General features: G+C 35.0%; 1 protein-coding gene across 1 annotated transcript; it reads left to right on the top strand.

Moving 5' to 3' along the window:
* Nucleotides 1-4,111: 4,111 nt before the first annotated feature.
* On the top strand, nt 4,112-13,354 carry LOC129282055 (uncharacterized). Its single transcript, XM_064112914.1, has 7 exons — nt 4,112-4,194; nt 4,325-4,511; nt 6,041-6,165; nt 7,638-7,752; nt 9,288-9,421; nt 10,380-10,456; nt 11,282-13,354. The coding sequence occupies exons 2-7, from the start codon at nt 4,422-4,424 to the stop codon at nt 11,374-11,376; spliced, it is 636 nt and encodes a 211-aa protein (XP_063968984.1). The 5' UTR covers nt 4,112-4,194; nt 4,325-4,421; the 3' UTR covers nt 11,377-13,354.
* Nucleotides 13,355-14,061: the final 707 nt, after the last annotated feature.

Below are 14,061 nucleotides of genomic sequence, written 5' to 3'. Positions count from 1 at the left end.
CAATTATAATTTCATGTAATAACATATAAGAAAAAAGAAAGTGGGGATATGACATCATCAGTTCACCTATATGAATATTCATGACGATGTGCATACGGTTTTCACAAAATATTGATAAACTTTAAAATTCAATAACTTTGTTATTTAACCGATTTTGATGAAATTTTCAGTATTTTGCTTTGTGAATTTTACTCTATTTATCTATAGATATAAATATTTTCAACCCGAACCATCCCTTTAATCATTTAATGCCAAGAATGCAGAGATTCGAAGTTCGAACCCCAGTCACGTCTTTTGGATGGTGACGTTTAAGTTTGGTCCAACGTATAAAAATACGAGGCCGCCGTCATTTTCAATATTTTAAGCTTACTGAATCGCTCACGATCATGATGGCGGTCTCCATTCTTTTATGATATTTTCTTTCAAGTGCACGCATCTTCTTAATTTTTTTATTGCTTATATTATGACTACTAGTATTGTATTATTGTTTTGTAAAATATGTATTACCTTTGTATACGGTTGCATATTCATCATGATCGCAGAAATAATGAAATGAAAATGAAATGAAAAAATAAAATAAAATCACTAATCGGTACATGTCAGTAATAATCTCAATTCTCTATTACACACAAACTGTGGACTGTCAAACATTTAAGTGAAAAAAAAGGACAAAATCTAATTCCTTGTTCTCTACTCATGAGGATCGCAATGGCCGAGATGACTCCAAATTTTTAGGGCAGGACCATGCCATGATTTCACTCACAGAAGATGATGCCCTTGAGATATGGCATCTGTTGCCCGGGGGGGGGGGGCACTTACATTGACGAGTGGATACCATGCGCGACCAAAAAACACATAAAAAGGATGTCTTTTTCAAGAAGATAGGGCACGTTACGTACGTAACGTAATAAGGGTGTCAAAAACACTAAAATAATGAAAAAAGGGTATCTATTTTTGCTAGGAAAGCTACGTGTTTAGGGTCGAATTTGCGAGGGTGTGAAAAATTAAGACTAAAATGTTCTATAAAGGATGTACTTTTTGCCCCAAGAGTCAACACTACGTGTTTAGAGTACGATTTTGCGCGAGATGTGGGAGGTGGGGCTGTACTAAACCCGATCAGGTAAAGGTAAAACCGACGACAGTGACATAACAATAAAAATATCGTTGTACTTGTTTAGGGGGTCAATTCAGGGAATACTTGCCAAGAGTAAAGTTTTGCTTCCAATACTTGTTAAGGGCAGGGTTTCACACGCCCATACTTGTTAAGAGGTGCATTTTCTGAATATGGAAAATACGTGTTTAGGGTGCTTTTTCGAGACCCCATAGTCGCGCATGGTATCCACTCGTCAATGGAAGTGGCCCCCCGGGATCTGTTGTCACCATTTTTCAGTTATTTTATTCGAGTTCAATTTGCTGCTAAGTTTTAAAACACAATTCATGAAGCAAGTTTGATTAATTATGTTTCAGAGAACTTGCGATCTAGGTCGTAAATTTGTAGTCTATTTTATCTCTCATTATTGTTTTAAAAAGTTTCAGTGAAAGTACAGAGGCCTATCGTCTGAGAACCCGCGTTAATTGCATTTTAGTCATCGATCATGCTACCGAATGATCGACTATAATGCTTATAATATTTCACTCATACAGAAGAAAATATGGTGAATAAATCCGGGTGAATAAAGTAAGGTTTCTCAATGTGTCCATTCAGTTATGAAAATATATAGGCCCGTCCAGAATTGTTATACTTTGTTATCTCATAACTGTTAACCCCCCCGGGGGGGGGGGGGGGGGACTTCCATTGACAAGTGGATACCATGCGCGACCATGGGGTCTCGAAAAGCACCCTAAACAAGTATTTTCCATATTCTGAAAATGCACCCCTTAACAAGTATTAGCGTGTAAAAACCATTCCCTTAACAAGTTTTGGAAACAAAATGATACCCTTGGCAAGTATTCCCTGAATTGAACCCCTAAACACGTACAGCGATATCTTAATTATTATGTCACAGACCTCGTTCGTCGGTTTTATCTTTACCTATATACATCAATAGGTTTAGTATGGCCCCACCGCCCACACACCTCAAGCAAATCGGACTCTGAACACGTAGTGTTGATTGTTGGGACAAAGTACAAAGTACATCAGGCCTTTAAAAAAACATTTAAGTTTTTTATACCCTCGCAAATTTGACCCTAAACACGTATCTTTCCTAGCGAAATAAATACTTTTTTAAAATTATTTTAGTGTTTTTGACACCCTTATTGCGTTACGTACGTAACGTGTCCTATCTTGAAAAAGACATCCCTTTTTCGCGCATGGTATCCACTCGTCACTGAAAGTGCCCCCCCCCCCCGGGCTGTTAACGTTTTCATGGCACCCAATTCCAATATACTTGCATTGCTCTTCATTCGTTTATTATGTTTTTCTTACATTTTGGTTGCATTATCAGTAAAATTGCATAGGCAGATCCAGGGGGTCCCGAGGGGAATCGGCCCCCCTATTGCCGGAGCAAAAGAAAAAAGGGGAATGAAAAAAAAGAAAAAGAAGGGAAAAGAGAGGAGAAAAAAGGAAGAGGAAAAATAGGAAGAGGAAGACGAGTGAAAACATGCAATAAGGGGAAGACTTTGAAAAAACAAATTCATGTCACTATAATTATTAAATTATTAGGTGATTTACGTATTTTGCTCAATATGGAGCTTAAAATATCAAGTTTTGAAGTCAATATACAAACATATATTTCAGCTCGGAAATCGAACTTTCATTATTTTGTTTGATTTACAAATTGATTTCTAAAAAGTGCTTTGTAAAAATGTCAGTTTTATGGTCTGAATATTAATATTTTCTACTCTTGCTGCGCGCTCGGAAAATTTGATTTGTCAGGTACCTATTATTTTCGTGTATTCCATTAAGTTCTCAAAATATCCATAAAAATATATGGTCTGATTGTCAAAAAGTGTCAGCTAGCGCTGCATGATCGCATTTTGAATGGTGAGTTATGTATATCCCAATATTGATTCTTTAACAAACTTAAAATCCCCATTTCATGACAGTTTATCTAAATTTCGGCACGAGATTTGCGCTCATGCATCTTATCATAATTACAAAAGTGCTTAAAATGTCCAATTTTCAGGCCATAATATTAACAGATTTCGCGCTCTCATAGGCTTGTTAAATATTAATAAGATATTAAGTAAATAATAATTTAATTGTCCTTTTTTCAGAATGGAATATCGACAAGTTTCATCTCACACTTAGGAGAATAGGAAGATAGTCCGCATTATTTTCATATGATGACAAAATATCCTTTAAATGTCTTAGTCCTATGTCAAAAACTCAGAACGCAATAATAATGAAAAATATAAGTTCTTTGTTATTAAAAAGTAAAGTGTGATTCATAATCATACAAAGTGCTTGAAATGTAAAGCTTAAATTTACCCTTTTTTCAGATCTGAATATCAAATATTTTAAGCTCGCGCTTCGCGCTCGCTTTATTCATAATTTTCATGATAAAAATGCATAATTCAGAATGCCCAGATTCTAGGTCTTAATCTTAAACACACGCAAGCATGTATATTCAGATAAGTAGCTTGTTCTCTAAATAAATCATTATCCAGTTTCAGATCAGAATATCAAAAAATTTCTGCTCGCACTTTGCGCTCGCATTATTTCAATGTAGGAAGATCCCCAATCACTTATCCTTTTCATGATTTACAAAACATGTATAGAGTGTCCCGTTTTTAGGTCTAAATCTAGAATTATTCTGCTCGTGCTTCGCGCTCGCATCCATCGTTTGGTTATGTAAAACCTATCTATCCTGTTCGCGATTACAAAAAGTGCTTGAAAGTTCCATTCTTTTGGTATAATGTCAAAAATTTTCAGCTCGCGCTTTGCGCTCGCATTATTTGATTGTTAAAATATGTAACGTTACTTTTCGATAAGAGAAAAACGGATATATTACTTATTTGCATACACATATCTGTTCAGAATCACAAATATTTCCCAGAATTTTAGGACAAAATACATGACATTTAAAAAAAAATAGCTCGCGCTTCGCACTATTTAAAACAAGACTTATGAGATTATGCAAGGCATGCAGGGCCAGCGCCAGGGGTGGGTAAGAAATTAAGCTCTTACTTCAGTTTCAGAAGCGTCTTGCTCAAAGGCAAAGCAATCTAGGCTACAAGTACAACGGATTACGAGTGAGTATTTTTAAAGTGATAATTGATTGATTTCTTGATAATTTAAGCCATTATAACGCATGGAACACATTTTTTTAGATGATGCAATAATCAGACATATCTAAACATGATTTTCATGGTTTATTTTCAGGGTACAAGCTGAATACAGAGGGAGCCGGAACACTATTTATCAATATCAGTCCCATCTACTGAAATCTGTGTTGCCTTGGAATTGAAATTTGGAAACCATGGATACAGAGGCCGGTGAAGCGAGCGGATCGGGATACGTCGGGAGAGATACGGAAAAGGATTGTGATGATGGTTTTGTTGATGAAGATGTTAGTATGTGGAATAAGTTCATCAATTTTGTGGGTTATGTGTTTTTAGAATATGATGTGCTTGGAAAGTTTAATTAGATTAGAATTAGAAAAGTCTTAATGAAAAATCAGCTGAATGGCCAGTGACCCCCACAAAACACACAAAAAAAGATAAAACGTGAAGCAGAAAGCATTGAAATTTGTACTAGAGTGGGCCAACTTTGCTGAAGTTTGAATTGTGAAAAAAATGTGGGTTCAAGTGACAGTCTTTGGGCTTTTAGTTTTAATACCTGAAGTAAATGCTCAAGAGAATATAGATCTAGGACTAGGGCCTAGGCTTAAATGAAATAAAACGAAATTTCAATTTTTTTAAAAGCTAATTTTCAATTTAAGTAATTGACTCAGTTGAGTTTGTAGTTTTCTGCCATGGCAAGAAGTGACTTAAGTTCAACATATGAGGCAATGTGTGGCTTAAAGGGGAGGTTCACCCTGACAAAAAGTTTACTGTAAAAATAGAAAAAATATTGGAGAAGGTTTGAGAAAAATCCATCAAAGAATAAAAATGTAATTAGAAATTTAATTATTTTATTTGTGACATCATATGCGAGCAGCTTTCCTACATATCATATGGTAAAAAAAATCAATGAAATATCATTTTCTCAGAAAATTATAAATGATTTTTATTGTACCTTCAGTATATCAATACACAAATAATTTAGAACCTGCTTCTAAAAAATGAAAATTTAAGTCATCACGAATCACTATAAAAAATTAAATTTATGCATTTTATATTACAAACGTATAGGGCAGCTGCTTGTTTATGATGTCACAAATAAAAAACTTGACATTCTTAAAACTTTCTTAATCTTTATTGGATTTTTCTCAAACCTTCACCAATATGTTTTTATTGTTTCTGCTATTTTACAACAAACTTTTTGTCAAGAAATATATATTTTTTTTACTTTGGTTCCCTACAAAGTATGCATACCAAAGTTATAAGAAGAGCATTTGTGTGAAGATTTTTTTTTTTGGGGGGGTTGACAAGTTTACATGATCATGTTGTTAATAGAATGAGTGGAATACACAGTGCATTATGATTATGTAATGTTCGTTTGGTACAACCTGCTTTTCACCCTAGGAGATAATGTTTCTGCATTACAAGCATGAAGCATCCCAATGATACATGTTAAATCCCCAAGCCTAACTTGTTTACTTGACAGCCAATCACAGCTCGCCATTTAGCGTCCATTGTCTAGTTTCGGTTCTATTATTGTTTTGCTCTAGCGTTTTAGTCATTCATGCGATTTTACTCTGATGAATGCATGTCGAAAAGCTTCAGTATGTCCGTTTTTAAGGCTATTTTAAGATTTTGTGGTACTAATCACTTATTTATTTACTTAAAATAATGAAAGCAGACTATGATTGCTCTTACATAAGTTCTTTTCTCATGTCTGATGGATATCAGAGGAGCATGTAAACTTGATAATATGGACAATGTCACATAGATATCCTGAGTATCATAATTACATGTGTGTCATATACTTGTACAGGAACTCTTTGACGAACTAGAAAACGAGGACATTCCAGCGAGCATCCGAGAAGCTAGGATGGATCAGATGAAGAGAGAAGCTGAAGCGGCCAGAGCCATGGAAGACAAGGGACTTGGTCTTTATACGTAAGTTAATGAACATGTATTGAAATCAGTTCTACTGCACTCCAAAAAGCCCTAAAAGTAAAACCGGAGCCTTAACCCTAACATGGCCGGGGGTTGAATCAACCCCCCCCCTCAACATTTTCTGTGATCATTCCACCTTGCAAAATTTTTTGACCGCGCCACTAGCAGAGTTTATACTTTTAAGTCTCACGCATCTTTTGAGACCAAATTTACGACGCCCGGGTACGCAGTTCCGAAATTACGCAACATTTTGTAAGTGCATGTCAGACCAAAAATTGTTCCAAACGTGATTTTGTGTACAAAGTCAATGTAAATTGAGTTTTCTCATCTTATTCATAAAGATATGATTATTTTTACTTTAAACAGCTGAAAGCAATTGATTTTAGCATAATTATGCTTCAAAAAGGTTGTGCAATAAATCTGGTGAAAAAAACAAAGAAAAACAAAAGGTTGAAAAACAACGAAATACATAAGAAATTCATAAAACAATAAAATACATAAGAAATTAATTTCCAAACCGAAGTTTTTTTCAATTGCCATTGTTGAGAATGCTACAAAGGATATTTTTATTAAAAATTAGCATTCTAGGAGCTTTATTTAGTGAATTAGAGCAAAAAGTATGATTTAAGCATACATTAGCATAATTAATTCATATAAAATAAAATCTCATTATTTTGGAAAATTTTACCTTACAGCCTTGTAGACTACATCGCACACTACCAGCGTGCAAATTTTTGCGGCGCTCGTGCAATCGGCGGCCGAGATCTCGGGGGGGGGGGGGGTTTAATCAACCCCCCCCCCCCCCCCCCCCGGCCACAGAACAGCTAAAAAAGCCCGGCCTAGTTAGGGTTAAGTTGGTGACTACACAACAGTTTAAACACCTCTATGGAGTCTTTTGGAATCCTACCAAGTATTAAGATTTTAATTTGCTTCCATAAGAACTACAGCTTGGGAAATAGTTATTAGACCACTTTCCTACTAAGCCTTCATACAGTATAGACTAATAATTATTTTCCACGATGTATTTTGAACTCCATCTTAAAATGTTTTTGTCACATTTTCTAAAATACTTCAAACAATCTACAAATTTCTATTTTCAAAAATAATCTTACTTATTATTCACTCATTGTTTTATATTTGAAATTGCTAAAATGAATTGGCTTCTCATATTTTTTCGATATTGCAATTTCAGATATTTAGGAAATAGTTGAGCATGAAAGACATTTACTTTGTCAGACAATGTATTTACATTGTCACTTTTTGTGCAACTTCCACAGCAAGCATTTAAAATTCCATGAAAGACAGAGTTTTGGAAAAATGTTCTTGGGCCTTAGCATGTAGTGAAAATTTAGAGTAAAGAGAGGTCAATTTCATGATCAAACAAAATGAATAGAATTGTTCATGAACTGCTTTCATATCAGTTTGATTTTGCATATCTCTCCTTTTAATTCCTCTCAATTTTTTGGACGCAGTGAGATTGAAAAGGAAGGTGATGTGCTGAAGTTAACGACTACTATTCCAAGAATTATCATTCACTTCTATCACACTGACTTCAGAAGATGTAGCATAATGGATAAACATTTAAAAGTAAGTATTAGTTATCTGACAGTTTAAAATTATTGCAGTATTTCATTGTTTTAATTTTAGTCTTCTGGGAGTTTACTTTTTTGTAAGGAAATTCTATTATCAGGGCTTTAATTGATCCAAGGCCATGGCCTCCGATATGCCCTCAGAAATGGCCTTGATACCTTTCCAAATATTTGTAGACTTAAGATAAAAATAAGTGCAATTTTGTTCCTGCCAACTTGGTGCCCTGCTTTAATCCAGTGCATGTGTTCCATTGAAAAACACAATTCACTATTGATACTCTTTTTAATGGTCATGGATGCCTCCGAAAGTGAGCACTGTCTTCCCTTTCCTTTAATGGTTCTTTGACAATTTGGCTTTGCCCCATTTGAGTTCGTACTTCGTGCCCTGATTTATTGTTTATGATTATGATATAGCTCTGCTTATTTTGATACCATGGTTGCAATGTTATTTATTGGTATATTTGATTAGCCTACTTATTTACAGTTTATTTTCCAAATGTAGACAGCCAGCCTGTAGTCTGCAGTTTGTTTGTTTATACTGTACCTTCTCCTGTTGTACTTTCAAAGGAAATATGAGCAACATTGTTACAGGGGCTTTTTGGCTTTCTAGTGATTACATATTTAATTTCTTCTTGTGACATACATATGCATTTTTGCATACTAGCATACTATGTAGTAGTTTACTTGTATGAAAGGTTTCTTATTACAAATTAAAGAGAAATTCCAGTATTTGCAGTAAACACTGATTTCATGAGAAAGTCTGTAAAACAAGGCTTAATTGTCAGTATATCATCGAGGATCTAGATCTGGTACAGTTACATAAACTGAACTTTGTGAAATCTTGAAATCTACGCTGAAAAATGTTCACACTGAAGATCACCAACACAGATAGGCACACGTGGGACAGTGTATTATTATTGCTAAAATAAAGACCCGACGGAAGTGACCGAATCCGCGCTTATTTTGCTTATTTCTCAGCAATCACACAATTTCTTCCAGAATCCTTTGGCACATATTTTTTATTCATACAAACAGACACTTAGGTGGTCATTATATTAGATTCTGTAAAAAGTCATTTTTAGATCGTTACCAAAACTGGAATTTATCTTTAAATACAAATAAAAATACAAATAAAATACTTTCAAACTTTAAAGTTTATTTTAGAAATTAATCTGGACCAATTCCAAAGGTCTGTCTGCTGAGAAATACTGGGGTCTTATCTTTACATGAGACATCATTACTCAATCGTGTTTTAAAAATATACTGATGACTTACATTTTAAAATATCAAGGAACATTTTCAAATTAGGCCTATATATCTATGCCACCAATGTAGTGTTTGAAGATGTGCAAAAGTGCAAAGGAAATGTTTTGTAAAATCTTATTCTTATGGCATTGTCCTTGTGCATTTTAGGACATGCTCAGTGTATATTGTCAAGGTGTTGGTGGATAAGGTCGAAGTAGGATTCTTGTATTGATATTTGACTTATCAAAGATTTCATATTAATGACCTGTATTTTTAATTACTTATCAGGTACTAGCGGAGCAATATCGAGATGTTAAGTTCAGCAAGGTTTGCGTTGATCTGGTACCATTCTTTGTAACTAAACTCCAAATTCAAGTTCTACCTGCTGTCCTCCTCTTTATTGACGGGGTTGTTGTAGATAGGTAATTCTGGGCCCCCGTCTTACAAAGTTTTACGATTAATCCGATCAATCGCAACTATGGAAAGCCAGCAACTATGGAAAGTCAATATATGAAATGCATGTTTGTTCCAAAAAAAATATAGATATGAGGTATATTCATAAATTCATTGATTTCTTCACAATTTGGTGTGTTCTGGTTTGTTTACAACTTATATTTTGCAAATTTCCTGTAGAAAAAATTATGACACTGATGGATTTCCATAGAGTTACGATTGATTGGATCAATCGTAACTCTTTGTAAGCGGGGCCCTGATGTTATTTCTCTTTTTCTGGAACATGTTTTTATAAATACTTAGGTTTTAGGTAACTATGCCATTATGGAAACCTTGATTTTGATTAGTTTGTTAGTAAGGTATGTTTATGGAAGATACCATAGTGAAAATGTGGCTGTAATTCAAAGATGCCCAAAGATGGCACATAAGTCAAAATTAATTGAATTTAAATCAATTCTCTTAAACTAGAACACCTGTGCAGAGCTGCCAAGTAGTATGGATTTTCCGTATTTAGCAATGAAAATTAGAACAATACTGATTTCTAAAGTTCCAGTCTATGTGTTGTCCTATTGGTATTTCTTTTAGAATACTGATTTCCTCACCAAAATGCTGATTTTCAGCTTTTATAGTACTGTAATTTTCCTGCTAAGGTTGGCAGCTATGCCTGTGTCACAAAATTCTGAAGCACCAGAATATTTGTTACTTCATATAATAAAATACAAAAACACATATTTCTTAATACATGCATCACAAAATAATGAAAACTTAAAATTGCCATAATTGTGTCATTTTGTCATTCTTACACTTACGCTCTACTCTATTTATTCCAATCATATTTTGTGGTAGAACATTAAGTTTGTTGTGGAAGTATCATAGTCTTGTGATGATTCTTTCAACCTTGTCTTGAATCTCTTCTGTTTTCTTCAGGATTGTTGGTTTTGAGGAAATAGGAAATACAGATTCATTCACAACAGCTACTTTAGAAAAGAGGATAGCTAAATCAGGTAAGATCACCATTTCTGATTTTTCCCCCCTTTCTTCATATGTTTATGAAATGCCAAGTGTCTGAAATAAAATAGAAGTAACTATTTTAAAGCCTGTGGCATGAACAGATCCTGTGTGTGAATCCCACTATATTCCTGTTTTTGGTTTGATTCTCAAACCACTCAACAATTACTTTGACTGGGCAGTGCCAGAGAGACTCGCAGATTAACCATTCAGCTACCTTGCACAATGAATCTTACCAAATTTTATTTAGAAAAGGGAGAGAAATTACATTTTCAAAATGGACATGACAAAAAAAATGTCAAACTTTGTGTTTGTTATGATAAAAACAGTTGCATTACGTGTACACGTATCTACAACTCCAATGAAAATCTGTTTTGTCCATACCAGGATATTAAATGTGTATGATGGACTCAACAGGAACTGTTTGAATACTGTTAGTTTTAAAGTGGGTTGCTTTAGAACTATTTGAATGTCATGTCTTTTATGCTGGAATTGGACAATGCAAATCATTATTATACAGGTGTTTTGGCTCAGTGGATAAGTCTCTGAAATATGAACCTCAAGGTCCAGGGTTCAAATCTCACTGCCTCACTCATGTCCTTTGGCAAGGTGTTTATCTACATTTGCCACTCTCCACGCAGTTGTAGTATATATATATGTGTGGTAGGAAGGTATCCCTTGAATGCTGAAATGCCTGATTAGGCTGGCCATGCTAAAGCCAGGATAATAGTATGCAATGCTTAGAAGCATTGTATTTAGTGCTTTGTATGTTGCATATTATTATTATGAGTTTGTGGTAATCCTTTTCCCTGTTCTTCTAGAAATCATCAAGCCTCAAATTGCTGCTGGGTCCACCAACAAAACAATCTTTGGGTTTGAGAGGAGAAGGGATGACAGCAGTGATGAAGACTTTTGATGACACCTCCCAGGAAACTAGATGATCTTCTTTCAATGGACAGTAACCTTTCACAAAGACAGGGATGGAGTCAAGGTCAGTAGATCCAAGTCACACAGCCACTGGAGAAGACATTCTCCCATAGACTTTGTACACACATGATTGGGGCCAAGGCTGGTGCCCTTGACCCCATCCCCGCAAAGAGCTGAATTGCTAAAGCTCTATCATAAGAATCCTGTATCATAGGCTCTTATACCCTCATTTCATTATTTTGAAGGTGCAGGATGTAGGTATAAAGGGTAAACCAAATGTGACATTCCAGCACACAAAAAAACAATCAATTGCTGATTTCAGTATCAATGTTTTAAAATATGTTTGTATATTCCAAAGAGGAAATTCTAAGCTTAAAAATCGTTATAAGTACAATGTAATTTGCTGTGATTGGAAGAATTAAATTGTTTGAAATATCACTGGAAATGTGAGAAAGTCTGACTTGTAACTTTCCAAAGAACAAGGGAGAGTCTCAGAGATGCAGACATGTTTCATGTTCAGCACAAAAAGGTTTAATCAAACTTCCTCTTTCAGTGTGAAATGAAACTTGGCAGTCTTTAGGTTCACACTCTTTCTGATCTGGACTAAAAAAGTCTGACAATAGCTTTCTATCATGTTAAGTTCACTTACTTTAAAATTATCTTGATAAGTATACCAAGATTTTGTGAGTTTGAGGCTTTGAATAAAAGTGAGCTCATCATTTTCAAACACTGAAAATGTTTATTTGTAGAGTACATGCATACATATCTGATCCAGATTTTTTTTCAGATAGCAAACTAATTTATCACACTTTATCCTCTTGTTTTGGCTTTAATTGTAACTTCCTGATTGCTTTATGTTGGAGGGTCACATTTGTACAACAATCCAGGGTAAATTTATTGTACAATCAAGTTATCAGGAAGAAATAAAAGTAATATATTTCGAATTTCCACTGAGTAGTTTGTATAAACGGACTATACATTACCAAACGACATTAATGAAAACATTTTTTTTTGTAGTTGAAGATTTAAAACACTTTTTTTTATAAGTATCTTTCATTTGATTATTGTATACACTCATTCTGTATATTATGCTAAACTATCTGTACATTTTTTTTTTCATTTTTATTGTCATTTGAAAGTGTTTACATGTGTGTTTGTAATAGTTTTTATACTTTTGTCCTTAATCAGACCTACAAGACCAGTGGGACTGATTCAATTTTTGTCTGTCAGATTCCAGATTCATACATTTATTTCACTTGACTGCTTGCTTTTACCAGATGTCTATAAATAGAAGTCTGTACTATGATCATTTGTTTAAATGTGCAATTTGTCATTGAAGAAGAATGGAAACCACAGGTAATTGGTTCGAGCCTTGTCAGATATGGTGAGACAGATCTCAGCCAGGTGTGGATCTAGCCGGATTAGGCACAATAGTTTTGAGAGGCCGATGATTGTGCAAAAACAATATGGCCCTTGCTTGTTGTGTCTAATCCAGCTGGATCTGCGCCTGAGCTCAGCAACATTTTTTGTATTGATTTCGAAACATGGTCAGACAAATTCATTACATAACGATTTCATGATGGTGGTATATCATGACCCATGCCAGGTGTAATGAGTATGTCCGCACATCCTGTGCAATTTTTTGAAAGTGTACTTTCCACAAATTTAGGGGGGAATCTGTACAATGGCTTTTTGTTGGCTTGCAAAGATGCAGACATTTTTAATTGCCTTATATGCCATTGAGGTTGTACACAAGATGCTGCAGTTTGAATGAGGCTTTAGATTTTTTCGGAGGGGAGGGGGGGGGGGGTCAGGTTGGATTGGAGGGAGCAATGGGGAAAATAGGAAGAGTGTGGTATCTGGTATGTTTGTCATTTTTGAAACATTTGTTTGTGATGTACCGTTTTTATGCTCTTGCGAATGTATTGATGTGGATTTATGTAATAAATTAACATTTCCAAATTCAAGCCACAACTTTGTACGAGTGTTCATTACCTACAATGATACATTTACCCTACATGTAGCTGGAGCTCACAGACCAGCCTTATTAAGCATGTTTATAATGCTTACAAACATTCAATTGGTTTACAGTTCTTGAGATCAGTGAGAACAGCGCATTTGTGCAATTACTGCGCAGACACTTTCTATAATGCAGAGAATCGTTTGTCAAAAGCCCTTCGTAACAAAACAGCCTTTGTCGAAAATCTGTGAATCATAACAGCAGAATCATCCTGGACTCGAAGTGGCATACATGCAATTTTTTGTCCAGTCCGAATCTTCATACGATCTGCTCTCCTGGTCCCACCGACTTTCAACAAAAACCTCTCAGCTGTCCATTGTGATTTGACTTGCATTTTCAAAAGGAATTTAATAGTGCATTGTAGAAAGCTTCTGCATATTGATTGTGAAAATACGCTACTTTTAGGGAGTGAGAGACATGGCGGTTGAGGGGAAACAAAATGGAGTTTATCTAGGATTGAGAGCAAGGAGTGAAGCTGATCGATAGAGAGATGTAGTTTCAGCCTGGTCAAACTCAAGACCACTATACAAGCTTTGTGGTGGGTGGAATTACTTGCAGCAAAATCAATTTATAGAATATAACAAACAAGTTTTAACCCATTGCCTGCTGGATCTAAGCGCTTGTACATGACCTATGCAAACAATATGGCAGTCT

The sequence above is a fragment of the Lytechinus pictus genome, chromosome 18 (assembly GCF_037042905.1).
Source record: "Lytechinus pictus isolate F3 Inbred chromosome 18, Lp3.0, whole genome shotgun sequence".
Lineage (NCBI taxonomy): Eukaryota > Metazoa > Echinodermata > Echinoidea > Temnopleuroida > Toxopneustidae > Lytechinus > Lytechinus pictus.
The sequence above is the reverse complement of the archived record's forward strand: the minus strand, read 5'-3'. Positions and strand labels throughout refer to the sequence as shown.

Excerpts from the sequence above, each read along its gene's own strand:
- LOC129282055 (XM_064112914.1), top strand. The coding sequence starts at position 4,422 with ATGGATACAGAGGCCGGTGAAGCGAGCGGATCGGGATACGTCGGGAGA. Across the intron at positions 4,512-6,040 it reads ATGGTTTTGTTGATGAAGAT|GAACTCTTTGACGAACTAGA; the intron begins GTTAGTATGTGG and ends ATACTTGTACAG. Across the intron at positions 7,753-9,287 it reads TAATGGATAAACATTTAAAA|GTACTAGCGGAGCAATATCG; the intron begins GTAAGTATTAGT and ends ATTACTTATCAG.